The 15,596-nt window shown below is 36.3% G+C and overlaps 1 protein-coding gene and 1 pseudogene across 1 annotated transcript; one reads left to right on the top strand and one right to left on the bottom strand.

Moving 5' to 3' along the window:
- Window positions 1–690: 690 nt before the first annotated feature.
- Window positions 691–5,761, bottom strand: LOC133284675 (transcription factor MYB33-like; annotated as a pseudogene).
- A 7,304-nt stretch (window positions 5,762–13,065) lies between these two features.
- LOC133284681 (uncharacterized) lies at window positions 13,066–13,803 on the top strand. The gene has a single exon (XM_061481753.1). The coding sequence runs from the start codon at window positions 13,066–13,068 to the stop codon at window positions 13,801–13,803; it is 738 nt and encodes a 245-aa protein (XP_061337737.1).
- Window positions 13,804–15,596: the final 1,793 nt, after the last annotated feature.

The raw sequence follows: 15,596 nt of genomic DNA, 5'->3' as shown, positions 1-15,596 counted from the left end.
AATGTCGAACACGACACGTCAGAATTTTTAAAATGTAGGTGTTTCATAACATTTAACAACATAAACATACCCATGGTTCGAGTTTGATGTCAAAGGATCAAACTCGACACCACATAAACATACCCATGGTTCGAGTTTGATGTCAAAGGATCAAACTCGACACCAGCCAACAATATTAGCAAGCAATCAATATTTTGGTTAATTTATGTCAAATATGTTTAATATGTTATAATGACATTTATGCACCATTTCTAAAAAAATGAGATTAATTAGATTATCATGTTAATTTGTTACCAAATCTTCCTTTAAACATGGTTAATATTCTTAGTTTCACATCTGGAAGTTAACAGCTCGATCCTTTTACCTCTTGTTGATTTAATATTATGTAAACACAAGCATTCTAAAAGTTGCAAAAAGAAATGAGATTAAGCGACTGCCATAATTTCTTGTCTGTTCTAAGAAAAAAAATTATCCAGAATACATACTGGGTAAATTAAACTTAAAAGACACATGAAGATCTTCATTATCTTAAACAGGCTAGACAGATAATACAATCAATGACAAAATATGAGTACAATCTACAAACATTAACAAAGAAGCGCAAGATATTGTTACTCCATTCAGCTGCTTGCTGTCCAAAGTTTCTGGTGCAATGTTCTTCTACAAATTATTCAAAAAAGTGCAAAAGCATTGGCATCCTAAGAGTTTCATGATCGTTCCAATAAATTCAACACAGAAAGAGAGAATTTATAAAGCTACATGAGAAAGGCACGAGTCTCTGACCCATGCATTTGATAACAGAAGTCATACCCATATAAGACTCTCAGAAAAGGAGATACTAATACCTGATTGCCCATGTTAAAAAATCAACATGAATGTATAGTAAAAAGTTCAAAAACATAAACATTTCAGCACTTTCTCAACGAAGATCAGAAATTCGAGAGACACGAGGAATGTTATTCCAAGCGCAAGAACAAAGCCTGTTCTTTAAGAATGAGTTCCACCAGCCATATGCTTATAGTGCGCAAAATCATCACTAGCATCAGTCATGATGGCTTGGTTCTTGCCATGCCCACAGCTTAGCTCATCCCAATCTGAAGCTAACAAGACATCTGGCCAAGTGATATTCAACACAGACATGGTTTGATTTTCACTATTAGGGGTCCAATCCTGGTCATCAGGCTCTAGTTTCACATTGTTGCCTGCAGAAATTTCTAAAAAAATCTCAACTTTTGCAAGGAATCACAGCAGATCTGTTGCAGCTGACAAATTTAACACAGGAACTAAGGGGAAAATCTACCACATTTACTTTCATCAAAAACAATAAATGAATTTATCGTGAGACACACAGTACCATAGAAAAGAAAATTTGTTACCATTCTTAATTTATTAAGGATGAGTCAATATTTTTAAGATCCAGAATGTGCATGACAGTATGAATCTCTGATAAGTTAAAATGAGTTTTCATCAATTATCTTGAAATTGAGATTTCAAGAATATATTTGGCAAATGAAACAATAAACCATGTGGTAAAACAAGTAATCTTAAAACATAATTAAGAAGTTTTGCATGGTGCCAAAGATGTATGTGGAACTGTGCAATAATTAGTGAATGTGTTTTCAACTATCATCCTTCATCAAACTGCACAAAAAGGTACTAACCACTGAAGGTCCAAGCAGGTGCCCATTCATCCCATGAGTTCCCATTGGCACCAACAGCAGGACACTTATTCAGGATTGAAGTTGCACCAAAGGGAGATACAGGGTCAGCATAATCCTCCCATTCTGTCTCGTACATGTTCAATGCAGAACTCACAGCTCTATCCCCAGGAGTTGCAGTAGATGAATTTGAACTCTTATCAGAACAATTGTTCTTTGAACAAGTAAGAGTCTTTGCCTGATAGAGTAAAGCATCAAGCAAGCCACTATTATGTGGTGAAGAACAATCCGACTCTAGTGCACTAGGTGGTGGAGGAGACTGAATGAAAACATCAACAGATTCATTCAATGGAGGTGGGGGAGATGTACCCCAGCTACCAAAATCGGTTTCTGGATATTGGAATGAAGGGAGCTCCAACTTGACAGCCTCAGAAGTCGGCTTAGAAGCAGAGGAATTGCCATTTGATTGTGAATGGCAGTAACTAATTGAGCTATGTGAGGAGGGACAAGGATCAAGGGGAGAATGCAACCCAAATGGTTGTGCAATCTTATCCCAAATATTATCCTGAATATGGTCAAACAGATAAAACCCATTCTTGTTTGTTCCACCAGAACCAACAAAAGACATTGTTGACTCTTGAAGATGATTATGGATAGGTAATGTTGATGGCACAAAATTACAATATGAAGGAGAACCAAGACCATTTAGCAGAATGCTATTAGCAGAAATATCAGGAAGCTCAGGCACATAAGATAAGATTCCCTGATTTTCCTTCAAACTGTCAAATACTGCATCATGTATTTCATAGTTGTTTTTCTGCAAGAAATCATGATGCCCTCTATTACCATCATTGATTCCACCAGTACCTTGGCCATGCTGACTCTCCTGCAATGCTCGCAAACACACTTCAGGAGGATAAAGTGGCAAGCCAGCCCGTTGACGCCTCTTGACCCGGGTGTTCCAGTAGTTCTTTATTTCATTATCTGTACGACCAGGCAACTAAAAGTAGAAGAAATCAATCATTATAAATTATCATGGATTAAGAAAATGAATACATGATAATGAAAACAAATATATATGGGGATTTCTAGCCGCCTCCTCCATTGGTGGAGGTAGCTCTCGCTTCTCATTCAGACAAAAATGTTCTACTTTTCTGATTTAAAAAACCAAAAAGTTCAGGAGTGTTTCCTCCTCTTTTTACTCATACCATTAATCCCTCACCTTATATTTTCCCTCAACATACTAATTTCTGTCACTCTTAAGCCGTTCCAGAACATTTCAGTTTCTTATTTTATTTAATTGTTTTTATTTTTATTTTTTGGTGTTGCTGGGAAAACCTCTTCTGGGATCTACACAGGAATGAAAAAATTGCAAGTGGGGAATCAAAACCCCCAAGTGCCCCCACCCAAAAGCATCCGTATGATCTTAAAGATCATGGGTGGTACTATGTGAGCTAAAGCTCACCAATAACTTTTTGATTTTCTAGAAAGAGAGAAGAATTGTGTTTTGGACTGAATGAAAAAGCAGAGGAGACTAGCAAGAAACTGATTGGTGCAGTTACAAAATATTGGCTGATACGCAAGGATAATCAAATATCCACAAGTTTCATTACAATAAATGCAATCTCAAGAAAAAAAATAGTTTTTCATATTTCAGTATGCATACATCACTATCATTACGACTTACCATAAATATTGAGACTTACATACCTTATCTATTGACAACCAAATGTTCTTTAAAATCAATATAATAGTCATTTCCCCAGTTTGGCAAGTTACTATACGTCATTTTTTTGTCGAGCACCAGAAGTCCACAAAACCAACCAAGATGTGACACAGACAACCTTCTTAAAATTAGGCATTAACAGCTTCCATGATGTTTTCTAATATATGTATGTTGAATAAAATTATGCTCTAATTTGCAAATAAAAGATAAGGATGCCTACTATAATCCTTTCTTGAACCGTGCGCAGAGCGCAAGATTTATAGGACCAGGTTTCCCCTTTTAATCTCAATATACAAGTTAGAAGTTAGAACAAACACTGATCAGTAAACAGAAAATTTTTTAACAGATGCTCTGATATGAATGTCTTCTGGAACCCTGTACCAAGATACTGATTACTGAATACCCTAAACAAACATGAAGATACACAGAATGTTTTATTTTAAAAAGGGAATCTTACTAAATGACAAGTAAACTGTATTTTAAGCCTCTACACCAGCTCTAGGAATGCAACCATCAATATGCAGATTTTTTAATAATCAGTTTCATTTATTTATCTACATGTTTGTTGTTGAATGGCGCTGAGAGATAAATAAATCTTACTAGCTTGTTTTATATTGATATGGACAAGCCAAAGCATAAACGGAAACGGCATTGACATCACCGATGGCAAATAGAATTCAGATATTTTACCAAAACCGAAAGAAACAAAATGATTAAATATGTAAAGAAACGACAAATATACAACGTGCTCACATGTGCTGCCATGCGTGCCCATTTATTTCCCATTTTGGCATGGAGTTCAGCAATCAACCGCTCTTCTTCTGCAGTAAACGCCACTTTCTTTAAATTTGGCCTTAGGTGATTTGCCCATCGCAGTCGGCAACTTTTTCCACAACGAGACAGGCCTGAGTGCTTCTGAACAGCATTCCAGTTCCCCTCTCCATGCTTCTTGACATAGTCCAACAAAATAGCATCTTCAGCAGATGTCCATGGCCCTTTCTTCAGAACAATTCCACTAACACTTCCTCCATTACCCATGTCATTCAACTGTGTGTGATCATTGCAGAGCTTGTCATCCTCGATCTCATTTTTCATTTGACTCATCTCTCAAATAGTAGTCTCTGCAGAGCATTTTACAATCGCAAATTAAAGTCTTAAAAATTGCAAAATAAAACTCAGAATGAAAGCAAGAAATATCCTAAATTTTCTGTGCCAGCCACTAAATTCCTTTTCATTTTCTTATCTTCAGATCTTACTTTGTGTGGGGAACCAGGGTGTAGAACACATCAAGACACAAGCAGAATGATATTCAATGATGTAGACAATAGAGAACAAAACCAGAAATGACCTTTATCAAGGTGAATCAAACAAACAGAGCAACCACAATTCTTAAATGGAAAGGGAAACAATTGAAAGCACCATAAAAGCCAAGCACCTACATCGTTTTATAAAAGTGTAGATGACAGAGGGTAGGTAAATCATTAAGCACGAAAAATTTTTTAATAACTTGGTTCCTACCTAGAAAAACACTGAGAAATTAATGATGATCTCCTGTTAATAAGGAAATCAGACCGCAAAAATGAAACCAAGCATGGGATTACAGTTTCAAATCATATTAATTATGCTTACCCCATTAGGAAGTAAATATATAGAGCAACAGCATCCTTTTGATTGGAGATAGAAAAACAAAAATTTCCACACAACCCCCCATCAAAAGAGAAAATTGCAGTGTTCAAGACTTGACAAAATTAACTACCACCTAGTTCACAAAACACATATCCCAGCTCAACAAGGAAAACAAGAATATACCTGAATAGGACGTGAAATTATTGAAGCTAAAATCCAAATATGTTATAACTCAAATTCCAAGCAATTAAGAATCTTTTAGCTGGAAGAGAAGCTGAACTTGAGCTATAAACGGAAGGAAACAGTGAAAACTGTGTTCCTGAAATTAACAAATGAAAAAATTTACGTAAAAAAAAAAATAACAATAATTAGACCCAATTGTAACTATAATGGACCTAAACAAAAAACAAAAAACAAAAAAGATGAAATTGGAGGATGGAATTCAGATTCAGTGATGAGAAGAAAGGAAAAAAAAAAAAAACGTTTTGGGTAATCGAAATTGGAAATGGAATTGGGACCCTAACCGTAGTTTACGAAGCAATTGGAGAAGGATCCGAGCGAAGAAAGAGCAGAACATCGAGATCAAGCTTGAAACACTCACACCAACCCTTGCATGTATAGAGAGAGAGAGTGAACGAAAAAGAGAGAAATTGAAAGAAAATGGGCACCAAAATTAAGAATTTGAGGAGAGAGAGAGAGAGACAGAGACGAGAAGTAGGAAAGAGAAAGCTGCAAGCTGAAGATATGCCAATGGGTTACCACCACCTTTCAATGTCTCTCTTTCAATATGTATATAATCCAACCTTCGATTTCTATTTACCCATTGAAAAAAAAATTTGGATTTGATTTTAAATGTGCTAAAACAATTATAAATTTAATCTATAGTTGGCATAAATTTCTAGTATCTATATAATACTGGGCTCATTACTATACTTGTTATTAAAGTTACCAACATGTTATTTAAGTGTATTTATTCTATTCGCTTTTTATTTATGTCACAAAAATTTACGTATTTTTAATTTTAATGAGGTAGTATATAGAAAAATGTTTAAAATTTACTCTAAGTACATATTTGTACACTTTACAATAAATAATAAACTTTTGGATGCATAAATGAATTTCATTTCAATTTCAACGAGAGAAAAAAATGCATTTATGAAGTTCCTTTTATAATAATATATGTCGTAATATTTTAGTAAAAAATAAAAAATAAATAATAATGATAAGAATACACCTTACACTTTGTATTTTTATTAAGGGAAATGTTTTTCTTAAGTTACATGAGATAATATTATCTTATACAGACACATAATTAGGTAAGTTCTACAACTAAAAAAAAAAGAAGAAAATATTGGCTCTGACTTTGATAGATGTGTAACATGAAATAAGTTTTCTCATGTAACATAAAAAAAAATATTTCCCTTTTATTAATTAATATTTGTTTGGAGAGATTAGATTTTGTGACTTTTTTTATTTATCCGCACCACTAAAAGAATTAGAATTGCAATTTGCATGTCTTGATTGATCAAGGCACTTTCATATGAGCAAATTGATATCATGTGATATTGACTCATCTTGCATAAAAAAGTTTTGAGAGTCAATGGTGAGCGATTGATAATTTGAAAGGAATGAGAAGTTGAGAAAGGGGTAAAAGAATAACAAAAGTTAACGGATGGAAGAAATTTAGGATTAAAAAAATATGTGTTTGCTAAGTAAAAAGAGAAAAGATTGCGACAATTAAAAAAATTAAAAAATCATAAAATATTATTTTATTAAAAATGATAATTTATTAATTTATTAAAAATAAATAAGATATTATTGTATTAAAAATATAGTAAAACAAAATATTATTTATTAAAAAATACGAGCTAGGGCTTACTGGCCAAACTTACTAAAATTGACATATGTCCTGATTTATAAACAAGTCTTTTAATGAATTCAAGTTTCTATTATTTTTAAAATGGACCAAAAAAGGGATAAATTATAGGTCCTTGACAACTCATCTGATCCATTTACATTTCTAATTACAATAATAGAAAAAATTAACGACAGATTATATATAACCTACCAAAAAGAAAAAATATGGACAGAAGGTTCCACTAACTGTGTCAGCTCTTATTGATATGGTCTTATAATCTTTTTATATATTCTTAAACTTATGATTTTTTTAATTAAATTACTTATCAATAAAAAGATGGGTCTATACAACAATGTTGAAGAAAATTATAACTCTTTAAATAACGTTACAATTTTTTTTAAAGAACCCTGACATCATTCATAATGAGTACTTTTTGAAGAAATGTCTGAATGGTGCACACACGCTCCAAGCAATTGTCAGGGTTTAGGATAGAAGATAAGTCCAAGAACAATATTGTAATCCACTGTATCCCAAAAATGTTAAGGAAAAAATAAAAATAAAAATGAAGTGTATCATTGATTTCTCCAAATGGGTTTTTGCCATAATAGTCTCAATTGAAGCGATTTTTAAGGTTTGAACCCCACTTGATAGCAGCTATTGCACATCAACTTCTTTATTCTTGGAAAGCCACCAAAGCCTATGTTTTTGTCCTCTCTATGTCTAACTCCTTTAGACATAACGTGTAATTAATATTTCCGCCCATTATCAACTTGGGTTATGGCTATGAGGTCATTCAAAGTCTATTGATTTCTCTCAATCAATAATTATTATTTATTATGATTTAATAATTTATTAATGAATTTAATTTACGAAAATAATAATCGTTAATTGACGAAAATCAACGGTTAAGATATGATTATAAGAGATTATAAACAAAAATAAATTGTAAGTATAACCTTCCTATGTATTATCTGTAGTACATAATTAAATTTCTGGAAAAAAAAAAGAAAAAAATATAACTTTAATATTATAACTATATATTATCTATAATATATAATTATAATTTTTTTTGACCACATCAAACTTTACATCCGATCACGTGACAAAATTGATCTCGAATTGGATATATATGTATATACCCCAATAGTAGTTGATCTCGAATTCCCTATCTCTTTCTTTCTTTTTCTTTTTTATTTGTTTTGTTTCCCTCTTTATTTAACAAAATTGCTCAAAGAACTTCTCTTATTAGGCTAATAGGCTATCCCTTTCCTTCATTTACGTGTGTACAGATAATACTTCCAATTCCTACCAACACGTTTCAATAATTGAGTAGATCTTTTCATCTGAAAGAAAAATAAGAATATTCACTAGTAATTAATCATTGGAATGGGCTGAAATAAAAGATCTTGGTGTAAAAGGGTAATTAATTTGAACAAAAATTGTAGCTCAAATGGTATTTTTCATTACTAAATATTGGAGTTAGTGTTTATTCTTTTAAAGAATATTGAATTATGTTATTTTAGATAAAATTATTAAGTTTTATGATGAGAAAAACAGAAACCATGGTAGAAGAAAATAAGAGTTTTTTTAATTTAAATATTTATTAAAAAATACTAGTTTTAACTAAAATAATTATCTTTTAAAGGGATAAATATTTTTCCCTTTAATATTTTATGATTGAATTCTATCCGAGTTGCTTTACAAACATGCATTTTAGTTTATTACTATCATGAAAGGCATGCTTAAGTTGCATACTTCAAGTGTTAAAGAAACTTGTTCTTGTTTCAAAAAAGAAAAAAGAAAAAGAAAAAACGTGTTCTCTTTAATATAAGAGATTTTGAGTTCAAACCTATAAATAGAAAAAAGAGTAAATATCATTTTTGGTCCCTAACAAAAAATACGATCCCCACTTTAGTCTCTTACAAAAATAAATTAGTCAATTAGTCCCTAACAAATTCAAAGTGGACTCATTCAGTTAAAATCGTGGTCCCTCACAAATTCAAAAAAGACCCATATTAGTCCCTCAAAAGGACTAAAATGGGTCCACTTTGAATTTGTTATGGACTAACTAACTAATTTATTTTTGTAAAAAACTAAAGTGGAGACCGTGTGTTTTATTAGAGACCCAAAAAGATATTTACTCATATATATATATATATATATATATATATATATATATATATATATATATATATATATATATTAGAAAAGCAACGAAGGAATCCATCCTTGGGCCAACTCAAACCCACATCTTAAATTAGATGTAGCAAATTTTTGAAAGTTTAACTTCCTATATCTTTTCTGGAAATTCGAGTTAACGATGATAAGATGAAAATCAGTGGGGCCTATGTTCATTTGATCATAGATTATGAATAGTAGTTTTGAACAAGATATCAAATAGAAAGATCGATGAACATGCATGGAGTAAAAAGATAAAATCATGAATAAAATAACAAAATCAAAAATAACAATGTATCTTTTATTTAAAAGCTTCAAATTTCTTTACCCAAAAAAAAAACCTTCTGAATGGATAATTTTATAATAATTTCTATGATTGATTTACTTACACTAGCTAGTAGAAATGCACGCGTTCCAATTACAATTTTTTTTTTTTAAATGTTTCGGTGACGAAATTCATGCATGGTGCATTTTGTCGGCACTATAATTTTTTTTTAATAATTAATTATTAAATTGATCCTATTTATAAATTATTTCAAAAATTTAACCTCTCTAGAAAACATAACACTAATCTGCCCCTGTTTGACCGTTGACCATGAAGCCTACCCGGGTACCTACCCGGGTATATTTTGAAATTTTTTACCTACCCGGGTACACCCCTCCCTACCCGGGTATATTTCTTGAATCTGGAAAAATGTTTGAATTATTTACCCGGGTAGGGAGGGGTGTACCCGGGTAAATAATCATACTTTTTTTGCAGTTTCTACTTTCTACATGTACCGTGCCTTAGTTTGGTTTCTGAGAAATTCCAAGAAGGCTAGTAGAATGTTTTCGCTTATTTCATCTTGTTTGTGTGTATGTAGCTGTTCTACGCGTGTACTCTTTACTTTCTCAATGATTTTTTGAGATTGGCGAAAAAGGTAAACTGGGATGAGACTAAAAATTTTGTGTGAAAATTCTGTTCTTCCAAATTCTCGAATCAACTATGATTAAATATTTTATGGTTATACGTTTGCTTTTGATGCTTGTACTTTATCGGGAACCATACAGGGTGATCTCATACGAAATTCATATTCATATTAGATTCTGTTTCTGAGGTTGATTTATTTCCAAGATCTGATTGACATGTTAGGGTCTTATTCATTGGTCACTGCTTCCTTGTATTTGATTCATATTCTACTGTATACTCGTTCCTTTGGAACTTTGGAACTTTGTGCTTTGATTGCTTCTGTTCTGTCTTCAAGAATCTTAGTTTTTTTGTTTCTTTAAAAAATGGGAAGCTTATTTGTAATTGGTTTTTCTTGGCACTACCTATTGGATTATTTACCCGAGTACACCTCTTTCTACCCGGGTAAATAATTAAAACATTTTTTCAGATTCAAGAAATATACCCGGATAGGGAGGGGTGTACTCGGGTAGGTAAAAAATTTCAAAATATACCCGGGTAGGTAGGAGTGTACTCGGGTAGGCTTCATGGTCAATGGTCAAACAGGAGTAGATTGGTGTTATGTTTTCTGCAAAAATTAAATTTTTGAAATAGTTTATAAATAAGGTCAATTTGATAATTAATTATTAAAAAAAGACTATAGTGGTAAAAAAAAGACTATAGTGGTAAAAAAAAGCCCATTTTGTCTCATAGTTCAAATTAATCATTTTCCAATTATTGCTTTATTTGTATTTTCCTTGATGCTCGCCAATCAAAGAGAGGATAAGGTTCCATGTATAAGATAACTTGGAGGGCTGCCGCGTATGGGTTTTCATCAATTTGCAAATAATAGCTCAGCGTGAGAAGAATGAAAGAGAAAAAACAAAAAACAAAACAAAACTTGGACAATAATATTAAGTATTGAATGATTATTATGCCTACCACTGGTTTTTATTAATATTTTTTGTTGATAATATTATTAATATTTATTATGGTTACCCTTTGCTTTTACCAAGATTTATTTTTAGTCACGATCAGGCTACGGAATTTTAAACATATAATATGTTAAAAAGTATTTTTAATGTCAATCAATACTCCATTTTTTAACGCCTAACAATTTAATATTTAGTTGAGAAGAACGTATATTATCCCCTTTATTTATCCATAGTTAATCCTAACAAATTAATGTTTATCTAATTTTTATTTGTATTTGGGGAAGGATATACTTACCACCAAAAAAATTTACAACTTTTACAACCAATCTAATCACCGTTGATTTCCATCAATCTAACAGTTATAATTTATTAGAAGTTATTGGGTCGCATTTATTAATTAATTAGTATTCTCAATAAATTAGAACTGATAGATTGACGAAAATCAACGGTGATTAGGTTGGTGGTAAATGTTGTAAATTTTTTTGGTGGTAAGTATATAATGCCCCTTTTTTTTATAAAATGCCTTTCGTGAAATAGTTGAATAGTACTAGTGAGTTGTTACTCCTTCCATGGTTATCTAATTTTTTTTATAAATAAGTATAGTAATTATTTTTAAAAAATTAATATTTATCATATTATAGGAAATAATTTTATTTCCTACATATGCATAAAAACGTGTGGGGTATGTTTCGGATGGCCCAAGCACTGGAGCGGCCCAGTTACTCAGGTTCAATCCTCAGCTTTCTTCTGAGTCAGCCCTTAGGGCTGACGTGGACCCTCACGCTCTCCAAGACTGCAGCACGTTCAAAATATACACCAAAACGTCCCACTTTGGGACATTAACCGCTAAACCCAGTCGCCATAAGCACTGCAAAGGAATCTGCCCCTTTGCTCAGTGCTGACATCGCCTGATGCAGTAAGTGCAGCGCTGCCATCGTGGCAGCGCCAACCGCGCCTAACACTGCCATCAGGGGGACACATCCCAAGAAGGGCTGACCCCCACCTCACCAACCCACACTATTTTCCTTATAAATAGCCCTCATGGGCACAACAGGAAGATCATCTTTTATGTACTGTATTTACGCCCATATACTCTTAAGTCATACCCATACTATTTGTCTACCATTGATATCTGCTTGCTTGTTCTTGGAATAATACCTTCTAGCCTGGTCATTACCTTAGCTGTAGGTACCATCCATATAACAACATTACCCTCAAAGGGTACATAGTGGGGTCACAGAACCAAACGGTACATTGGCGCCGTCTGTGGGAAAAGATAAACTTCTATTCCCATTCTCTTACCCAAAGATCCATTTGACAGGTCATTTCCTCTTACTAACAAACAACTGCCAGACGCTTTTTACAACTCTACATGGTTGTCACCACCAGGAGAGCGGAGCACGCCAGGGCCATGACGCCAGAAGGACACGTACATACAGTACAACCAAGCTCTCCTCCATCTATGTATTCGGCCCCAGCCGAGCGGGCCGCTGGAGAAGTCCAACCTCCTGTACTACAGACCATAGGCCCACTGCTGCCAACGAACGATGGGAGGATCGCCCTGCAACATTATCAAGCACCCGTGTGCGAGATGCAGGGAGAAAATGTAGTCCTAAACCAGCCACCTCCCCCCGGAGTCCATTTTGGAATGTCATTTCCAGCAGTTGTCCCACGACCTGCCTATCTCACCCGTCCTCCGTTACCAGCCCAAAGTCAACCACTGCCAGTATACCATGACCACCAGATACCCATGGTCGCCCCATACCTACCTAGGCCATACATGCCTAACGTAGCTTTTCCTTTTCAACTACCTCACCAAGCTGGTTTCCCTTTCCATGGCTACGCCATGCAACCCCATAACGCAGCCGTTCCACAACCTCAGGCATCTTGCCCGAATCCTAACCAACAACCATATGATGCTCAGCAAGCTTTCCACCAAGCCCCGGCCCTCTCCTACTTCGTTAAAGCCCCACAAATGCCTCGTCCACAACGAGAACATATCAGAGTAACGCCATGCCCACACGTCAGGGCGTAACAAGCCTTTGACCGATAGCCTAAGGCTAACTCCCATACCCCTGGGTTTCAAGGGTCCCTCCAACATCACCACATACGTTGGCGATACCGATCCATTTGAGTGGATCCAGAAATTCGAAGCAGCAATGACACTCCACGGCGAAACAGATTTACTCATGTGCCGAACTTTCCTAACATTGTTGGGAGGGATAGCCCTTACCTGGTACACCACCCTGCCAACAGGCAACATTGCGTCATGGGACGATTTAGCAAGCAAGTTTCAATCCCATTTTGCAACCAGTCGCCCCGTACCCAAATTCGTGCACGCCCTTGAAAAAGTCCGACAGCTTTCTGGCGAGACCCTCCGGTCCTTCCTAGATCATTTTGATAAAGAGGCCTTGCAAGTGCAAGGCCTAGACCCCAAAGTACAGGTACATATACTCTTGTCAGGCTTGCGACAAGGAGAGTTCGCTTACGAGCTCGCGCGACATGAAATTACTGACTTAGAGGAAGTCAAGAAAAAGGCGCAGGAATTTATGAGAATTAAAGAATACAAAGGGAGTCGAGCTAATGAATCCCACTGTCAAGAAAAGGCGATCAGCAAGGGAAGGAATCATGTTGAGGAAAATAGGAAAGGATACCAAGCATCCAGCCGTTCCGCCCGCCATTCTGGGCGGGACACATCCGAACGACAGTCGCACGCTGTCTTACAAACAGATTACAAAGAGGATCCCAAAAGCAACCAAAGGCCCCAGCAACCAAGCAAAGAGGTCGCACCATACTGCAAGTTTCATCGCAGTAGCGGCCACAACACAGAGGATTGCAGGCGCCTCAAGGACGAGATCGACGAACTCATCAAAGGCGATACACAAAAAAGCGGATGAGATAATGCTCGCCCCTCCAGATCAGGCAGGCGATACCGCGACCGAAGCAAGTCGCCAGAAAGGAGGAAAACCAATCAGGCCAACGCTCGGTCCCGCCAAGAACGAGGCCAAAGAGAAGACTCACCTCAAAGAACCAGAACACAGACAAGCCCGAGCCGAGGAGGGAGGCGAGTTGAAGAAGAAGACTCCGCCACCATCAAGCACGGAGTATTTAATATGATCTCTGGAGGTTTAAGCGGCGGGGGAGAAACGTCCAACGCCAGGAAGAAGCATCTAAAACAATGCCTGGCGATTGCAGGAAAGGTGATCAGCAAAGATAAAGGGCACCATGGCCCAGCCAGACCAAACATAGTTTGGGACAGCAGCGAGTGGGGGGACGTTCTCCCCGGGCACGACGACCCACTTGTCATCCAAGCGATAATCGCCAATTACGGCATCAACCGTGTATGTGTTGACCACGGCAGCTCAGCCGATATTTTATTCTTGCCATGTCTCAAAGCATTAGGGTTCACAATTAACGATCTAACTCCTGTCGCAGGTGAACTTTCAGGTTTCAATGCTACCACCACCAAGCCTTTGGGGGTGATAAACCTGCGTCTCTCGCTTGGAACACCACCAACATCATGATCCGCAGACATCCAATTCCTAATGCTGGATACACCGTCCGCTTACAACGCCATCCTAGGCAGGAGGATGTTTGCAGCCTTTGAGGCGAGCATCTCCCACCCCCACCTGGCAATGAAGTTCATAGCCAGAGATAATAATATAGCTACTATATGAGGAGATCAAATTGTTGCCCGAAGTTGCTACAACATCTCTCTGCGGCCAATGACAAAGGTTACCTTCAAAAAAGAAGCGACACCCTAGCAGAAAGAGACATCCCCAGCTGAAGGAAATCCCGACAGGAGGAGGAACGAGCACAACCAATGCTTCTTGGTAGATTTTGACGCTAGGGACGATCCCAGAGTCGAGCACGCCAGACCTACGCCTGACGGAGCATTAGAATACGTGGTGTTGGGCGAGGCGGATCACCAGACGACAATAATCGGGGCAACAATCGAACCCGAAGTAAAAAGAAAGTTGATACAGTTGTTTAAAGCAAACAAAGATTTGTTCGCTTGGAAACCGTCTGATATTCCAGGTATCGACCCAAACGTATACTGCCACCGTTTGTCGATGGACCTTAAAGCAAAACCAGTTGCGCAAAAGAAGAGGAAGTTTGGCTTTGATCGCCAGAAGGTCATTGATGAAGAAATCAAAAGACTCCACGACGCCGGGTTCATCAGGGAAATCAAGTACACAATTTGGTTGTCCAATCCAGTGTTGGTAAAGAAATCAAACGGCGCGTGGAGAATGTGCGTTGACTACACAGATCTTAACAAGGTCTGCCCCAAGGACGCATATCTTTTCCCAAGCATCGACCAGCTGGTTGACAACGCCTCTGGTTTCCAGATGTTGTCTTTTATGGACGCATATTCAAGCTATAATCAGATTCCGTTGTTAGAGGAAGATATAGACAAAATGGCGTTCATTACTCAGAACGCCAATTATTGTTATACGAAGATGCCCTTCGGGTTGAAAAATGCGGGCGCCACGTATCAGAGGATGATGAACGAGGTATTCAGAGACTTGATCGGCAATTGTATAGAAGTTTACATTGATGACATGATAGCCAAATCAAAGATGGCAGACCAACATTTAGCAGATCTCCAAGGCGTTTTCCAAAGACTGTGAAAATTTAACATGCGCCTCAACCCCAGCAAGTGTGCTTTTGGTGTTCCCGCGGGAAAATT

This window comes from Gastrolobium bilobum, unplaced genomic scaffold, assembly GCF_033153095.1.
Source record: "Gastrolobium bilobum isolate Gb01-03AN ecotype WA unplaced genomic scaffold, APGP_CSIRO_Gbil_v1 utg6177, whole genome shotgun sequence".
NCBI classification, from domain to species: Eukaryota; Viridiplantae; Streptophyta; class Magnoliopsida; order Fabales; family Fabaceae; genus Gastrolobium; species Gastrolobium bilobum.
This window is presented reverse-complemented; position numbering and strand designations above follow the sequence as displayed.

What these genes read in the sequence shown, in the direction of transcription:
- LOC133284681 (XM_061481753.1), top strand. Translation starts at nt 13,066, where the DNA reads ATGACACTCCACGGCGAAACAGATTTACTCATGTGCCGAACTTTCCTA.